The 16,132-nt window shown below is 36.3% G+C and overlaps 1 protein-coding gene across 1 annotated transcript in view; it reads left to right on the plus strand.

The window, feature by feature from the left end:
- LOC114650147 (phosphatidylethanolamine-binding protein 4) overlaps positions 1-16,132 on the plus strand; it is a 701,255-nt gene that overhangs the window by 66,134 nt on the left and 618,989 nt on the right. The window contains exon 3 of the mRNA XM_051935655.1: positions 5,538-5,670. Within this exon, the coding sequence (XP_051791615.1) occupies positions 5,538-5,670 (133 nt within the window). The remainder of the gene's footprint in view (positions 1-5,537; positions 5,671-16,132) is intronic.

Raw genomic sequence — 16,132 nt, forward strand, 5'->3', positions numbered from 1 at the left:
TTGGGCACCCCGACAGAGATATTACATCAATACTTAGTTGAACCTCCTTTTGCAAATATAACAGCCTCTAGACGCCTCCTATATCCTTTGATGAGTGTCTGGATTCTGGATGGAGGTATTTTTGACCATTCTTCCATACAAAACTCTCCAGTTCAGTTACATTTGATGGCTGCTGAGCATGGATAGCCTGCTTCAAATCATCCCATAGATTTTCGATGATATTCAAGTCAGGGGACTGTGATGGCCATTCCAGAACATTGTACTTCTCCCTCTGCTTGAATGCCTTTGTAGATTTTGAACTGTGTTTTTGAGTCATTGTCTTGTTGGAATATCCAACCCCTGCATAACTTCAACTTTGTGACTGATGCTTGAACATTATCCTGAAGAGTTTGTTGATATTGGGTTGAATTCATCTGACCCTCGACTTTAACAAGGGCCCCAGTCCCTGAACTAGCCACACAGCCCCAGAGCACGATGGAACCTCCACCAAATTTGACAGTAGGTAGCAGGTGTTTTTCTTGGAATGTGGTGTTGTTCTTCCACCATGCAAAGCGCTTTTTGTTATGACCAAATAACTCAATTTTTGTCTCATCAGTCCAAAGCACTTTGTTCCAAAATGAATCTGGCTTGTCTAAATGAGCATTTGCATACAACAAGCGACTCTGTTTGTGGCGTGAGTGCAGAAAGGGCTTCTTTCTCATCACCCTGCCATACAGATGTTCTTTGTGCAAATTGTGCTGAATTGTAGAACGAGGTACAGATACAACATCTGCAGCAAGATGTTTTTGCAGGTCTTTGGAGATGATCTGTGGGTTGTCTGTAACCATTCTCACAATCCTGAGCATATGCCACTCCTGTATTTTTCTTGGCATGCCAGACCTGGGTTTAACAACAACTGTGCCCGTGGCCTTCCATTTCCTGATTACATTCCTTACAGTTGAAACTGACAGTTTAAACCTCTGAGACAGCTTTTTGTAGCCTTCCCCTAAACCATGATACTGAACAAGCTTTGTTTTCAGATCTTTTGAGAGTTGCTTTGAGTTGCTCATTATAATGGTGTTGATACTCCCTTCAATAGCTGCAAAGCATTTGGTTGAAATGTTCTCATTTTGGAAATTTTCTTTGTACTGTTTCATTTTTTTAAGTACTGTAAATCCTAAATTTACACAAAGAAAGCTTTGGTTTCTTCATTTTGGAATTGCAGCTCTAGTTAGTTAGTGTGGGTAGCAGAAATCTATCACATAAACAGTGAAACAGACTAAAATAAAAAGGAAACCCATAACAGACATTTGTCTGAATGTGTATTTTGAGCCTGTTTTCTTGCATATCCAGTAGTATGACCTAAGTGATTTCTAAAGCCATTAAATGTTTTATAAAACTTAGTTTCAGGGACTCAACACACACTTTTGATTTTGGTGCTTTTAGTGAGTGTTTAGGGTTAATTAGGGGTTTCTTGATCCCCCAGGAAATTTCACAAGCCAGCCTGCCTCCACTTTCGCTTCTGCCACTCCAGGAAGAGGTCATCATTTGTGACTAGCTGAGGGACTAGTTACAACAGTGTCTGTAATTCCTGTGTTTCTATTTCACTATAAAAACAAGTTACATTAAACTGGATACACTGTGGCACACAAACTCTTATTAAAACTTGTTTGAATATATACAGATGTGGACAAATTTATTGATAATCTTACACCTCATTGAAAAAGTGCCTACTGAAAAGTGATTAAATGAAAAGCAGTTGTCCCATGTATACCTCCATGCCTCTGATATGTCATTGAGTAAAGCAAAGCAAGTGTGAAAAGAAATAAAATATTGCTTATTCTACAAAAATATTCTAAAATGGTCTGTATACATTTGTTGGTACCCCTAGAAAATATCATAAATAATTGGATTAGAGTGATTTTTCAAGCTAGCGGTTTTCTTTAATTAGTACCACATGTGTCTCAAACAGTGCAATCAGTCATTCAGTCTATTTAAACTGAGAAAAATAGGCACTCTGCTGTCTGGTATCATCATGTGTTCCACACTGAACATGGACCAGAGAAAGCAAAGGAGAGAGTTGTTTGAGGAGATCAGAAAGAAAATTATAAACAAGCATGTTAAAGGCAAAGGCTATAGGCCATCTCCAAGCAGCTTGGTGTTCCTTTGACAACAGCTGTAAAAATATTTAAGACGTTTAAGGTCCATGGAACTGTAGCCAACCTCTGTGGATGTGGCTGCAAAAGTAAAATCAACCCCAGAATATGCAGAAGCATAGTGAGAATGGTAGGCAAAAGGCCAAGGACAACATCCAAAGGGATACAGACTGAATTCCAAGGTCAGGGTTCAACAGTGTCTGATTGTACCATCTATTGCTTTTTGAGTGACCGTGGACTCAGTTTAAGAAGACCCAGGAAGACTCCACTGTTGAAAGAAAAATATAAAAAATCCAGAATATAATTTGCTAAAATGCATATTGCTAAGCCACAATGCTTCTGGGAGAAAGTTCTTTTGGACAGATTAAGCAAAGCTGGAGTTTTTGGGTAAATCACATCAGTTCTATATCCTTTGATGAAAAAAAATTAAGCTTTCAAAGAAAAGAACACCATACCTACTGTGAAACATGGAGGAGGCTACTTTGCTGCATCTGGTATGGCATGCCTTGCGTGCGTGTATGCAGGGAACAATGAAATCTCAATACTATCAAGACATTCTGGAGTGAAACATAGTGCCCAATGTCAAGCTTTATCTCAGTTGCAGGCCATGGATCCTCTAACAGAATAACGACCCAAAACACAGAGCTAAAAGCACCCAAGAATAGCTAAGAACAAAACATTGGATTATTTTGAAGTGACCTTCTATGAGCCCGGATTTGAATCCTTTCGAACATCCATCTATGGAAAAAACTGAAACATGAAGCTTGGAGATGGCACCCTTCAAACCTGACACAGCTGGAGCAGTTTGCTTGGGAAGAGTGGGCCAAACTACCTGTTGACAGGTGCAGAATTCTCATTGAGAGCTATAGGAATCGCTTGTTTGCAGTGATTGCCTCTAAAGATTATGCAACAAGATATTAGGTTAAGGGTTCCATCATTTTTGGCCATGATATTTTCATTTGTGTTATTATTTGAAGTATTCTGTTGAATCAAAACTCTAGAGCAAAGTCTGATTTTTGTTAAATGCGGAGTAAACAATGATGAGTGCCAATTAATTTGTCAGTTTCAGAGACAATTGTACGTGGTTCTTTATTGTCGTGGAGGGGTATCAACAATTTTGTATATGTCTGTACACATATAAGGACAAAACAGATGCTAGTAAGATGTGCTACTGTAATAATAATAGTAATTATTATTATTATTATTAAGATGTGCTGCTGAAATAATAATAATAATAATAGTAATAATAATTAGAAAAACATTAAAATAAGAAAATAAAGTAAACCAAGTAATTTAGTTGATATTTCCATTACCTATTTATCCTGCAAAAAATGCTGAGATAGAATTACAGGTAAATTTCCGTTACAACGAACTGCCATGGACCTAAAAAATATTTTGTTGTAATGAAAATTTCGTAGTAATGAGATTCTGCATTTGTCACTATAGTGCATTTTTTAACTTGCGACCAGGCGTTTGCAATCATTTCAATAGCTTCTTTTGCGTTAATTTTAATCTCCTCCTGTCTACAAGTTATACTGATGAGAATTTTTCTCAGCATTTCCTTGTGATAATACACTTTCAGGGTGCGAATGATACCCAAATCCAATGGCTGAAGCACTGCTGTGCAATTTGGTGGGAGAAATTCAACGCGAACATTATCTAAATGTGGAAGCATGTTGTGAGCAGCGCAGTTATCAATCAGAAGCTGAATCATTCTTTTCTTGTTCTTCATATTGTGAGGATTCTGAACTCTTTTGGGATCCCCCTCACCCCCCACCCAACGGGGCGACATGCCAAAGTGCGCCCCAAATCGTGATTGTCGCGTCTGTGGAAGATTGTTTTTCCGTTGCCGGGGCAGGTTCACAGCGGTGAAGTGAGGCGCTACAGTAGCGAATCCTAAAAGATCAGGGTCACGCTGTAAGTCTCTGTCTTTCACCCCAAAACACGAGGCTGAGTCTCAGTACTTTAGCAAAACCAGCTTTATTCAGATTGAAACAGGAACAGCACGGTTATTTATTGTAGCGTGATCTGCCACTCTGCTATACACAGACACAGCAGTCAGGCAGGTTACTGGCCAGGTAATCCTGTTCCCTGCATTTAAAATGTACCTTGCATCACTCATCGAGATCTTTTCTGTTTGCCTCAGTGAAGAGCCGCAGCAGAGCTGTGAGCCTACTGTTTCCCAGCAATGGATAAACAGTCTTCCTCAGACGCAGTGATCGTACTTCGAGACCCTGTTCAGCGTGTTGTCCAGTTGGGGGAGGTCCCAAGAGAGTTTAGAAACCTCAAATTTTCTTGACTGAGTGGCGCATTAATAGGAATGTTTCTTGAATGAGCATCACTGAACCACATAAAAACAGCTTTCTTGACGTCTTGAAATGCAGCAGTTCGCATACGTTCACAACCCGAGATTTTTCTTCTTTTTTTGTTTGGTCTTTCAAGAAAGTTCACAGTGTTGATGGCGAAATTCCGAATTCACCAGCAATGTCTTTTTTCTTTTTGCCGGAATTGAGTGCCGCAATCATTTAAAGTTTTTTTTCTAATATGAACTGTTACTGGTTTTTCATGTCTGCCATTTCTATAGGAGGATGACAATGAGTTAAATTCCAATGGATTTTTTCAAATGTTGATGAGCAATAAGCAAAAGGTATCACTGAAAACCACCGAAAACAAAAACAGCAAAAAAACAGTACGAGGAAAGTTCGAAGAAAGAAAAAAAAATTTACAATGTTTCTGTTTGGGGATCGTTGTGCACAACTGAGCTGCGACCACAGAACTAATTGCTCTGTGGATGATTCAGTCAGGCATTTAAAGGTCTTTTGGGCACTTCGCTGTAATGAAAGTATCTGCTGAATGTATTTCGTAGTAACGCGATTTCTATAGATTCATGTCATATGGGGAAACTGTCAGGACCATAAAAATACTTCGTTGTAATGAAAATTTCGTTGTACTTCGTTGTAATGAAAATTTCGTTGTAAAGATATACGTTGTAACGAAATTTTACCTGTATTAGTTCATAATTTTTAAGTAGCTTACACCAGAAATGCAAATGAGGGCAAAAACAGACTCCAGGAAGTTAAATCTTAAGGAAAATAAACCTGTGGGGGTCGGCAATTTTTTAAAATTTATTTATTTTTTAATTTTGTTAACATATGCCTGGCCACGTAGCTCTACCAGCCCATTCTACATTTATATTAACCAGGTCACTATGTGTCATAAAGTAATGGAGATCTGATGATATCTTTAATTTTTTTCTTGTGATTCTTTCTATGGTCATATTATATGGGTGCTCATCCTGGCTCTGTATTGAAAAGGTTGTCAGAAAAACTCAGTATCAAAAGATTTTTTTTCCTTTGGTTTGTGTTGTTAAATTAACTCCTGTGTTTCATTTTGGCTTTACAGTGGAGGCTTAAAAGTGATATTTCCTGAACTTGGAGATGTTGCTTGCAGCATTATACCTTTTTGCCACCAGTACAGAGAGAGAATTAGTCACCATTTGGGAAAACCAAAGGTTCAGCTGCCTCAGGCAAACAAGGTAAGACTATGCAGTGATTTTCTGGTGTCCGGTGTTGTTCTTGGTTTAGTTCTCAGTTGATAATTACACACCAATTGTATTTTTGCACTATAGCATGTGTGATCTTGTTTTGCAAAAGTTTTGTCACATGTACATTGTGTGGAAGGATGTACAAATTGAATTTCTAGGGTAATATTTTGTTTGCTTTAATTTTAAGTTGAATCTTTCCTTATTCTGGAGTTGCTTTGGCTTAGAACTGTACTATCTTGGAATGGTGCTATGTTGGCAGAATGATAAGTAAACAACTGCAATTTGTGTAGATTTTGAGATCTGTCCTGTAAATGGGATATACATGTATGTTTATGGGAAGCAAAATATTTATAAGTGTTTGGGGCTAACTCGTATGTAATTTGTTCTTACCATTCTTGGTGATTTTATTAAGTGTACTTTTTTCTGCTTCTTTTGGCTATGTTGGTACCTCCTTTGTGTTGCCCTTACTAGTAAATGTTTACACAAAGTTCATAGTTCTCCAAGTATGAATACTAAAATATATTGGAAGGTGTAATGGACTTTGTTTCCATTTTTATTGAAAACTATCAAATGGTAGTATTCACTGCACTGTTCAGTAAATGATTATAGACTTTTTGTGTGTTTTCCAAAAAAGAAAAAAGCTTAATTATGAGCAGGTTCACTTCTACCTTGTCACCCCTTCATTTTGTCTTTTGCTTACTATATTGGAATCACCCAGATATCGTCTCTCCATGATGAGAAACTGGTACTAAGACATGCTTGAATTGTTCTGGTTACTTGGACTGAAGAAATGATCAGATACCATCTTTGAACATCCTGCTTTTCTGGCATATGATTTAAGAAATGGTCATTTTTGGAAACCTATGCAGGGAAGCCATGATAGTAATGATGATTAAACGTGTCATAGTATCAAACTATAGCTTCCTTCCAGCCATTCTATGCTGTAGGATATTATACATTGCAGGCTTAGCTGGGTAAACAAGGGATTACAGTTTATCAAGTACACAAAAGCTAGAAGGAGCCAGTGTGCATCTGGCAGAAGGAGATAAGACCTGAGTAAAGCAATATTTTACAAGTACGATGAAAAATTCTTAACAATATTACAAGCGTGAGCTTCAGAGGTTAGTTCTGGTATAAAAAAAAGAAAAAAAAGATTTCTGATCCCCATCCTAGCTGTAGGCTGAAGCCTTCAATCATCTGATGTTGTGTCCAATGTTAAAATACTGTTTAAAGCCAGTGCTTAGAGGCAAAACACATAACCTCTGGCGCTATTAGAATTTGGATGAGGATTGGATTAAACAGGTTTGAAAATGTTATGTTATGTTACATGGAAGTTTACTTATATGCATGGCTGATAAGAGATGTCCCTCCCACCATTCCTCATACTGAGGCCTTTTTTGCCAAACTGGCCCACATACATCCAGATTACTTTTCTAAATGAGGCCATTGCCATAAAAAAAGGATTAGAATTTGAGAAAGAATTATTGAAGGCAGGCAGATATGCACCTGGAGCCCATTTTTAAAACCTTTATTTTTCAAATTGCCCAATGTGTTCAAGATTATTGTTAAGCTGGATTTTCTACCCCTTAAAAATCCTGACCTATATGTATTTTTCCCCATCGGGCTATCAACAGATAAGTAACAACCTTCTATTATTTTTTAGGTAACATTTGCTTAGCAACAGAAATTGGCAAGAAAAGGAATTATGCAAATATTTCTGGCTTTAGCTACCTTGAGTTACTGATTGTTTTAATGGAGACAAATCTTAAAAATATGTATTGTGTCATTGCTGTTAACGTTCAGTTTGGTTAGAGGAAGCAGAAGTTAAAAAAGTATTATTTGTTCTATTAACCATTCATCTTTCATTACAATGTTAATTAGGATAAGAGTATGCAGTCTCCAATTTATGTGATGCTCTGTATACTTAACAATTTCACCATGTTTGAAACAAACCAATAAGGCATGTTTAAATTAAAAGACAGCCAAAAAACCAATTTTTTAAAAGTGGAATAGACATTGTTAGCAATGTCATATTATAATAAAAATAAATTACAGCCAATACAGAAATAAATACAGTTTCTAAGAAACACCCTTTTCTGTGAAGGTTTTTTTTTATTTTAAAAGGTAAATAATGTATTGTAATAACCATAGTGAAAACTGAATTACTGAATATGTAACCTCAATGGATGACACTGTTAGTAAATGCTTATACCTCATCGCTCCTGAGCTTCAATTCCAGGCCTGGTCACAGTCTTTTTAGAGTTTGCATTTTCAGCCTGTATCACTGTGAGTGTGTGTGTGTGTGTGTTGTTTTTTTTTTTTTTGACCTAGTTCTCAGCTTTTCCTTCCACATGTAAAATATGTACTGTACATATTAGATTAATTGGTAAAACTGAATTGGCCAGGGACTGTATGAGTTGGTGTGCCTTATGATGGAGTAGTGCCCTATTGAGAGATGATTCTTGCCTTTAGCTACTGAAAATGGTTTTGACCTATGTGACCCTGAGCGGGATTGTGTATATTTCAAAACGGATGGAGTGATGGATGTGCCCTCAGTGCCATAAACCAGCTTTATAATTACCCACTAAAGTAAGCTTGCTGGCAGCTACAAGTTCAAAGAAAGTTTGCACCCTGTGTGGGAAGCCAACACACATATGACACACATGTTTTCTGTCTCTCACATAAACCCTGTTAATGTATATTTACCAGCTAACAAGACAACCATGTCTTTGAATTATAAGATGATTTACTTTTTCACTCTTCCTCTAAGTCTTACTTTTTTGTAATTAAATTAATTTGTTTAAAAATATTCACAGTCATTTTCTGTATAATAATAGCATCTATACTGTTTTCTCTTTCTAATCTTTATCCTTTTAATTTCTGGGCTTTTGTTGTGGTGTTTTATTCAGTTCAAATTGGTATCATTTTCAAGTTGAGATATCTTTATTATATGTCTTATTTATCTTAAATAAGAAAATAAATGAATCAATATATGGCGATAATTTAGCTGGGATAGTCGTACTTGTTACCTTCACTAGGCTGTTGGTATTTGCATTGAAACCCATGATTTTGCAGCTGCTTAGAAACGCTAATTTATGTTATAAATTTTTCTTGTAGACCCTTCGAGATTTGGATATTAAAATATTCATTCAGATTGCACTGTGAAAGTGCTGCAACAGTAATTAGTTTGATTTTAGCACTCCATTTCTTGCGACGTGTGATAGCACAAATTGAGTATTTGTGAATTTGAAAGAAAATAAAAACCTCTTTACTGGCACCTAAGACTTAGTTGGAGAAACCTAAATAATATTTATGTTCTGTGTGTTGACTTTTGTTGACTTTCAAAAAAACATTTTCTTCCAAATTGTGGCATTGCTAAAATTTTCAATGGTTAAAAATTCAAGTGTGTTTTGATAGTAGGGTATAATTGCTTGTTTTCATAATTAACTTCTATTTCATTTTGTGACCTTTAGATTGTGATTTCTGTTTATGGGAACCTGAGCTTGTCCTGGAAGTGACAATGGAACACATTGAGGATAGGAAGTCAGTCCAATACCAGACACTTGTAAATCATTTAATGCCATATCCGTAACACAATACGTTTCACACAATTAATATATCAAGAAAATAGACTATCCATCCATTATCCAACCTGCTATATCCTAACTACAGGGTCACGAGGGTCTGCTGGAGCCAATCCCAGCCAACACAGGGCGCAAGGCAGGAAACAAACCCCGGGCAGGGAGTCAGCCCATCGCAGAGAAAATAGACAGTCAGAGGAATTTGGAGACAATACACTACTCACATGCAACACTAATTTAATAGCTTCTGGCTTTCTTAAATTACACAGTAAAACTGCCAATGGTAAATTAACACTTTAAGTGTTTTTATATGCCTCTTTTTCTAGAGTGGGCCCCTGTAAAATCTTAAAATGTTTATTTAACACTGGTGATTTTACTGGGGGGAATAAAGTCCCAAAAATCCATCAAATAACAGCATAGGTGACAGTGTGGGTGGGGGGCTTGACATTATATTTGCGGGGGGCTTAACTTGGCTAAATGACCCCCTGGATCTGCGCCTGATGCAGCTTGATGTTGTATGATCACCTGTATACCAATGTGACAAAACAACTTCTTGAAACTGCAATGCAGCAAAAAGGATATTATGCATCTTAAAGGAAATTAAAATTGTAAATACTGAGAGTCTGAACTTGCTATGGCATTTTGGGTTTTATGCTCCAGTCTTACTTTGCGTTCAACAATGTTTTAAGCTGAAATGAACTTTGATGGAAATTTTAAACCTTGGTTTTAATGATTGCTGTGGAAATTGTGCTAATTTTCCCAACATATTTAAATGCAAACCCAAACAGGCCTTTGCAACAAGTATTTATCTGCACAGATACTTTTGACAAATAGCATCTGATACATAGTTTCAACAATATGACAAGGTTTCCAGAAAAATACTGTCCTTCTTTTATTTATAATATATTGCAGTACATGGTATACTATATATAAATAAAATGTATTATTATTATTATGGTGACAGAGAGTACAGTGTTAGCATATCTCAGCCCTTGAATGTCTGCTGGATTCTTGAGATTAGCAGCTACTAGAATGATGTTTGCTTGTTTTGAGTTTTTCTATGGGACTCTGTTTTCCAATAATCTATTGTCCAGTTTATTGATGTTGTTAATTGTTACCAATGTAAATGTCATACTTAGTGATGGAGAGTTTTAGATCCTAGTTATATCAGGTAAGTAAAGAAATATATAGATTATAGGTGGATTAAAAATGAAAAGTAAAAAACGGACTACTGGAAAAGACTTATGAACAAATGTATGAGTGATGCTGGGATTAGTCACAGTGGTACCCTGTTATTAGGTCTGTGTAACTATACTTTAATTAGGATTTTATGGCTTAGAGAGAAGAGTTGTTTTTCCGCAAATACACTGCATCCATCACATTCTTTCATCTTAACTGCTGTCTGGTCACATTAAGCTACTGAATGAGATGCTTCTTGTTATATAGATTGAAACCTCAAAAGTAGTACAGGTACTGGAGGCAAGATGCATTATTTTGAAGGTTTCATTAGTTTATACACTGAAATGTCGATACACGTATTTATAAACCTATTGCCTATAAAGGGTGTAGTTCCAATTTAGACCATTAGATGGAGACAACACACTACTTTTAAGTTCTTCTATTCTGTCATTATTTGGTATGTGTTCATCGTTGTAATTTGCGTATAAAAGCTTCATAAACATAAAGTCATGGTTATTATCAATTATTGAGTGTCCAGTTATTTACATATTTTTAATTGACCAATACGGTTGGTACTTATATATGGTTTGTAAGAATTTATGAAGTGTGGCAGAGCCAGAAGCCCTTCATGATCTGCTCTATGCCTTATAACAACTCATTCTGTGACTGCAGTTAGTCTCAATTTTTGTGACTTTAACAGTGCACTTGCCATTATGATGTTATTAAAAGAAACTTAATTTACTCAGTCCTGCAGAATCATACCTTTTAACAGGTATCACAGGTTCATGAGTAGGTGAACCATAAATAATTCAAAATGCCTATTCATCCTCAGATATAATATTGCAACATTGAGAAATGTTAGATCTCAATGTTTATCCACTAAGTATGTTTTGAGGTAACTTTTTGACATCATAACTGTATCAGTGGGTCCATGTATTTAAACATTTTAAAAGACATCATTTCAGCTTACTTGCCTGAAGATGCTGATGCAATTATTGGTGCAGCATATTGGAACCTGATAATGAACAGACATTTATTTATCATTGTGTGTGATGTTATATGAGCAAATGAAAATACTTGCATTTTAAGTGTTCATATTTTCTAAGTAGCTTTATTTTATCTGCCTTTGATTCCCCTCACAGCAAATCAAGAGACAGGTCTTTAAACATACCTTAATGTATTTTTATTAGGTGTTGACAGCTAAACCAAAGGTGGCCTTATTTACAGGTGGAAATTAAACCAATAAAAATGAAAAGCATGTATCTTATATAATGCATTGTCTCTCCATCTTCTCCAGCCTTTTGAATTTTCTCAAATTGATACTGTGCATTAATCATGTTAAGCTGTTGAGTTGAAATGCAATACATACACCAGTATGCCAAGTTAGGTTCATTGTCAAGTGTACAAAAAAGTCTTATTTTCATGCCTCTTCAGAACAGTTTACAATAATACAATGCCAACAATAGATACACACACACACACCCACCCACACACACACACACACTCACACACACAAATGCACGATATTCACCCCCACACATCAGCAATGAAAAAACGAAACACTCTTGGCTTGCTTGGCTTGTTTCACTTGTGATCTATAGTGTATAGAGAGGGCTTTCCATAGGTCTACTCTACGATTTCCAAATGAAGTGGGAATAACTTTATAAACACAAGGTTCAAATGTAGTGATATTCATTGGTTCAGACTCTTTGATGCTCCATTTTTATTCCTTCATTGCTCCTGGTTTACACTTATTATTAATTCAATATCTTTCTTTTTTTGGGAGGTAATGGACCAGCATTTGGTCGGTCTTCTGTTTTAATTATTTTATTTTTTCAGCTTTTTGTCACTTGCTATTGGATATACCATTATCATCACTGTAAGAATAATCAGAATTCTTCTACTATTTCTGATTCAATCCACTATTTTTTCCAATCCATGTTTTCTTATGGTTTATGAAAAAAGTTTAGTAATAGAATACAGCCTTGATGACCTGATTTAAAAATTTTCAACTACAGTATATACCAAAATTGATAAAGGTTGTTTATTGAATAGTACTGGGGTTTCCTGGTCTTACTGAGTTAAGTGGTTTCAAGTGCAACAAGAGTCTTCCTGTTTTAAGTTCAATGTTATCATCATATAAGTAATGTAGTACATAAAGTTTTTAAACTACAGTTATGATATCCTTATAAACAAGTAAAATCTGATAATACCAGAAGTAAAGGTATTTGGTGGGAGAGACTTAGATATCCAGGGATTTCATAGTCCATGTAGTCAATAAGCATATGGACACAACTTTGGAGGAATGAAGGAATATTTTTTGGTGTTCTGATGTAAATAGGAATAAATTTAACATTGCACTATGTATTACACAATATGTGGGAATGTTGCTGGAGAAACATTGTAGTTTTCACAAGTCAAACAAAGTTAGAAAGGCACAATGAAAGTGGGTTTTATTTAGAGATAGCCTGACTATTTGACACAATTGTCATTTTGCAGGAGACATTTAAATCAATGCAATGATTATTGTTCAATAGTTGCTTTGTATGATGAACTATTGATTTATTTTTGTTCTCCTAAAGTCTAAGACAAAATATTTGATTAAATTTGGCTTTAAGCTTTGCAACATTTGATATTGATCTAATAATACCATACATTTTTTTCTAAGGGGAAAAATACACGTGTTTTGAAATAAACTCCCAAAAATATACAATATATTCTAAAATTTCAATATTGCTATATGAAACTTTTTAAATATTTAATGTATTGAAATGATGATTTCCGTTGGTTCTCTTGAGATTCTGAATATTCTTCACCCAGGGAAGAAACAAAAAAATTCTTAGAAATAAAAAACTGGGGCGGCACGGTGGCGCAGTGGGTAGCGCTGCTGCCTCACAGTTGGGAGATCTGGGGACCTGGGTTCGCTTCCTGGGTCCTCCCTGCGTGGAGTTTGCATGTTCTCCCCGTGTCTGCGTAGGTTTCCTCCAGGCACTCCGGTTTCCTCCCACAGTCCAAAGACATGCAGGTTAGGTGGATTGGCGATTCTAAATTGGCCCTAGTATGTGCTTGGTGTGTGGGTGTGTTTGTGTGTGTGTCCTGCGGTGGGTTGGCACCCTGCCCAGGATTGGTTCCTGCCTTGTGCCCTGTGTTGGCTGGGATTGGCTCCAGCGGACCCCCGTGACCCTGTGGTTAGGAATATAGCGGGTTGGAAAATGAATGGATGGATAAAAAACTGAAATATTTAATTTATTATGCATTCATAGAAAAAAAACATTAGCAATAGTTACTGTTTTAAATATTTTCCATTGATATTGTGTTTTAAACTTGCCTCTGCTTGATTTTGAGATTAAACTAAGCTCTTCTCTGTATAATTTAAATTGTGTTTGTGAATCACAGTGTTTCTTTAGATGGAGATGATGTTCAGTCTTTAAACTAAGCCTCACAAGCATATTCGCCTTTTAGATTTTAGACATCTCGGTGATACTTTGTGCATTTTTTGTTGGGTTCCAGTTTAAACTAGAATGTTCCAGTTTAAGCTGGAATCTACCATACACCCAAGTTTAATCTCTTAACTGAAACATCTAGACCCTGGAGGGCTGCAGTGGCTGAAGGTTTTTATGTTAACAACTTTCTTAATTAGTAATCAATTACTGTTGAAAATGGGATGTGCCTTCTGCCTTAATTTTAATTAACTTGCTTTTAAAGATTCAGACCCTTTATTGTATAATGTTTCCTAAATCTGCTGCCAGTAACGAGGAAAAGTGAGCTGACAGATGACCAGCTTACTCATGGGTCTCATACTCATTCCTGAAGAACACCATATTTGCTGTTAGCAGTTACTTAATTAGAATCCATTTCTCTCTGTTAATGAAACATGTTGTTTAATTCTATAGCTTATAGTTTTTCTCATTCTGCCACACCAGACATATCTAAAATGCTGATTTTTCTTTTTTCTGAGAGCACCATCAGCATGGTTTATGGACCATGTCAGGCCAATATTTTTCAGACCTTTTTTTTCTCAAATATTTTATTGAAATAGATATGGTATGATTTGCATGTTCTCCCCGTGTCTGCGTGGGTTTCCTCCGAGCGCTCCGGTTTCCTCCCACAGTCCAAAGACATGCAGGTTAGGTGGATTGGCGATTCTAAAATTGTCCCTAGTATGTGCTTGGTGTGTGGGTGTGTTTGTGTGTGTCCTGCGGTGGGTTGGCACCCTGCCCGGGATTGGTTCCTGCCTTGTGCCCTGTGTTGGCTGGGATTGGCTCCTACAGACCCCTGTGACCCTGTGTTCGGATTCAGCGGGTTGGAAAATGGATGGATGGATGGATGGATAGATATGATATGATTGACATGCTGGTGCAAATGAGATTGAGACAGCTGATTGATTGCCTTTTGGCTTGCTGTGTATCCCATTGATTGGCTGATGGAAACAAGGCTTGTGAATCTTAAAAAAATTCCACTTAAAATTAACATTAAATAAGTAGGTTCAATTAACAGCAATAATTGGTTACTATTTAAGAAAGAGTTTGGAATGAAAACCTGGGACTCCCAGACCCCCCCCCCACCCCCACCCCCACCCCAACCAAGGGATCTCAGTTTAAATAGGAACAATTTTCTAAAAGCCTCAAAGTATCTTTTTGTTCTTTGGAATAATTATTCATTTAGCTGTATTCATTGTTTGTCTTTCTGGGCAGATGTCTAAGTTTTTGTCATGGAAAACATCCCCAGTAATATTCTTGATGATTATGACTCCATCACACACCCTTTCTCAGTGGTGTCCCCACCTAGAGAACAGTTGAATGAAATGCTTCTTTTCCCCTGTAATAGTGATATACAGTATTAGTACCTCAGATATAATCACTATAGCTCTGTCGGTGTGGCTAGTGATACTTGGTCAATCTCCAGACCAAAGGCTTTTTTGCCTGGTTACTTTTTCACCTGGCAGCTTTTTCATTTTTGATATTTTTGGATTACACAGGAGGACACATGGTCCTTTTATTCCTTCTATTTCAGATTGTCTAAAGGTCTGTTATTGTTTCTTGTTTTCTAATTCAGAAGTTAACTGAATATTCTAAACTCTTAAATTGGTTATATATTTAATTTCTATTTAGATATCTATGTTTCCCCATAATTTGGAGGGCCTATTGATCTTTGTAGTCAGGTTTATTTTCAGATATGCTCTGTCAATAGTGTGAGATCATTTTCACAAGTGTATTTTTTCTGAAACCTTAGTATCTAATTAAAGAAGACACAGGTGAACTCTCATAGTAAAATATAATCTGCTTGCTTATACTGTTCAAATAAATGCAGCATAGATAGATACTTTATTAATCCCAAGCATAGGTCTAGTGGATTGTAAGTCTAGTATGAGGTATCATGGAAACATCAGTGTAAATGTGCGTTCTTGAAGGAAAGTTTTATTCTTTCATTCCTCATCACTTTTCTTCCTGCTTGAGGTGTAGAAGAAGAGTGCCTTCAGTCTTGTACCTAATTTATTTATTTATTTTTTAAATATTCTGTGACACTCTGTATGTGTTTGTTCTAACATTATGCATTATTAGGAAATTTACAAGGGGAAGAAATATTTCTCTTTTCCCTGTTTATTTATTATCCAATCTTTGTAAAGATAATCAATAAAAGTTAAGTTTATCGCAGGTTACTTTTTGTTGCATAGGCACTATTAGTAACCTTAA

This window comes from Erpetoichthys calabaricus, chromosome 1 (genome assembly GCF_900747795.2).
Source record: "Erpetoichthys calabaricus chromosome 1, fErpCal1.3, whole genome shotgun sequence".
NCBI classification, from domain to species: domain Eukaryota; kingdom Metazoa; phylum Chordata; class Cladistia; order Polypteriformes; family Polypteridae; genus Erpetoichthys; species Erpetoichthys calabaricus.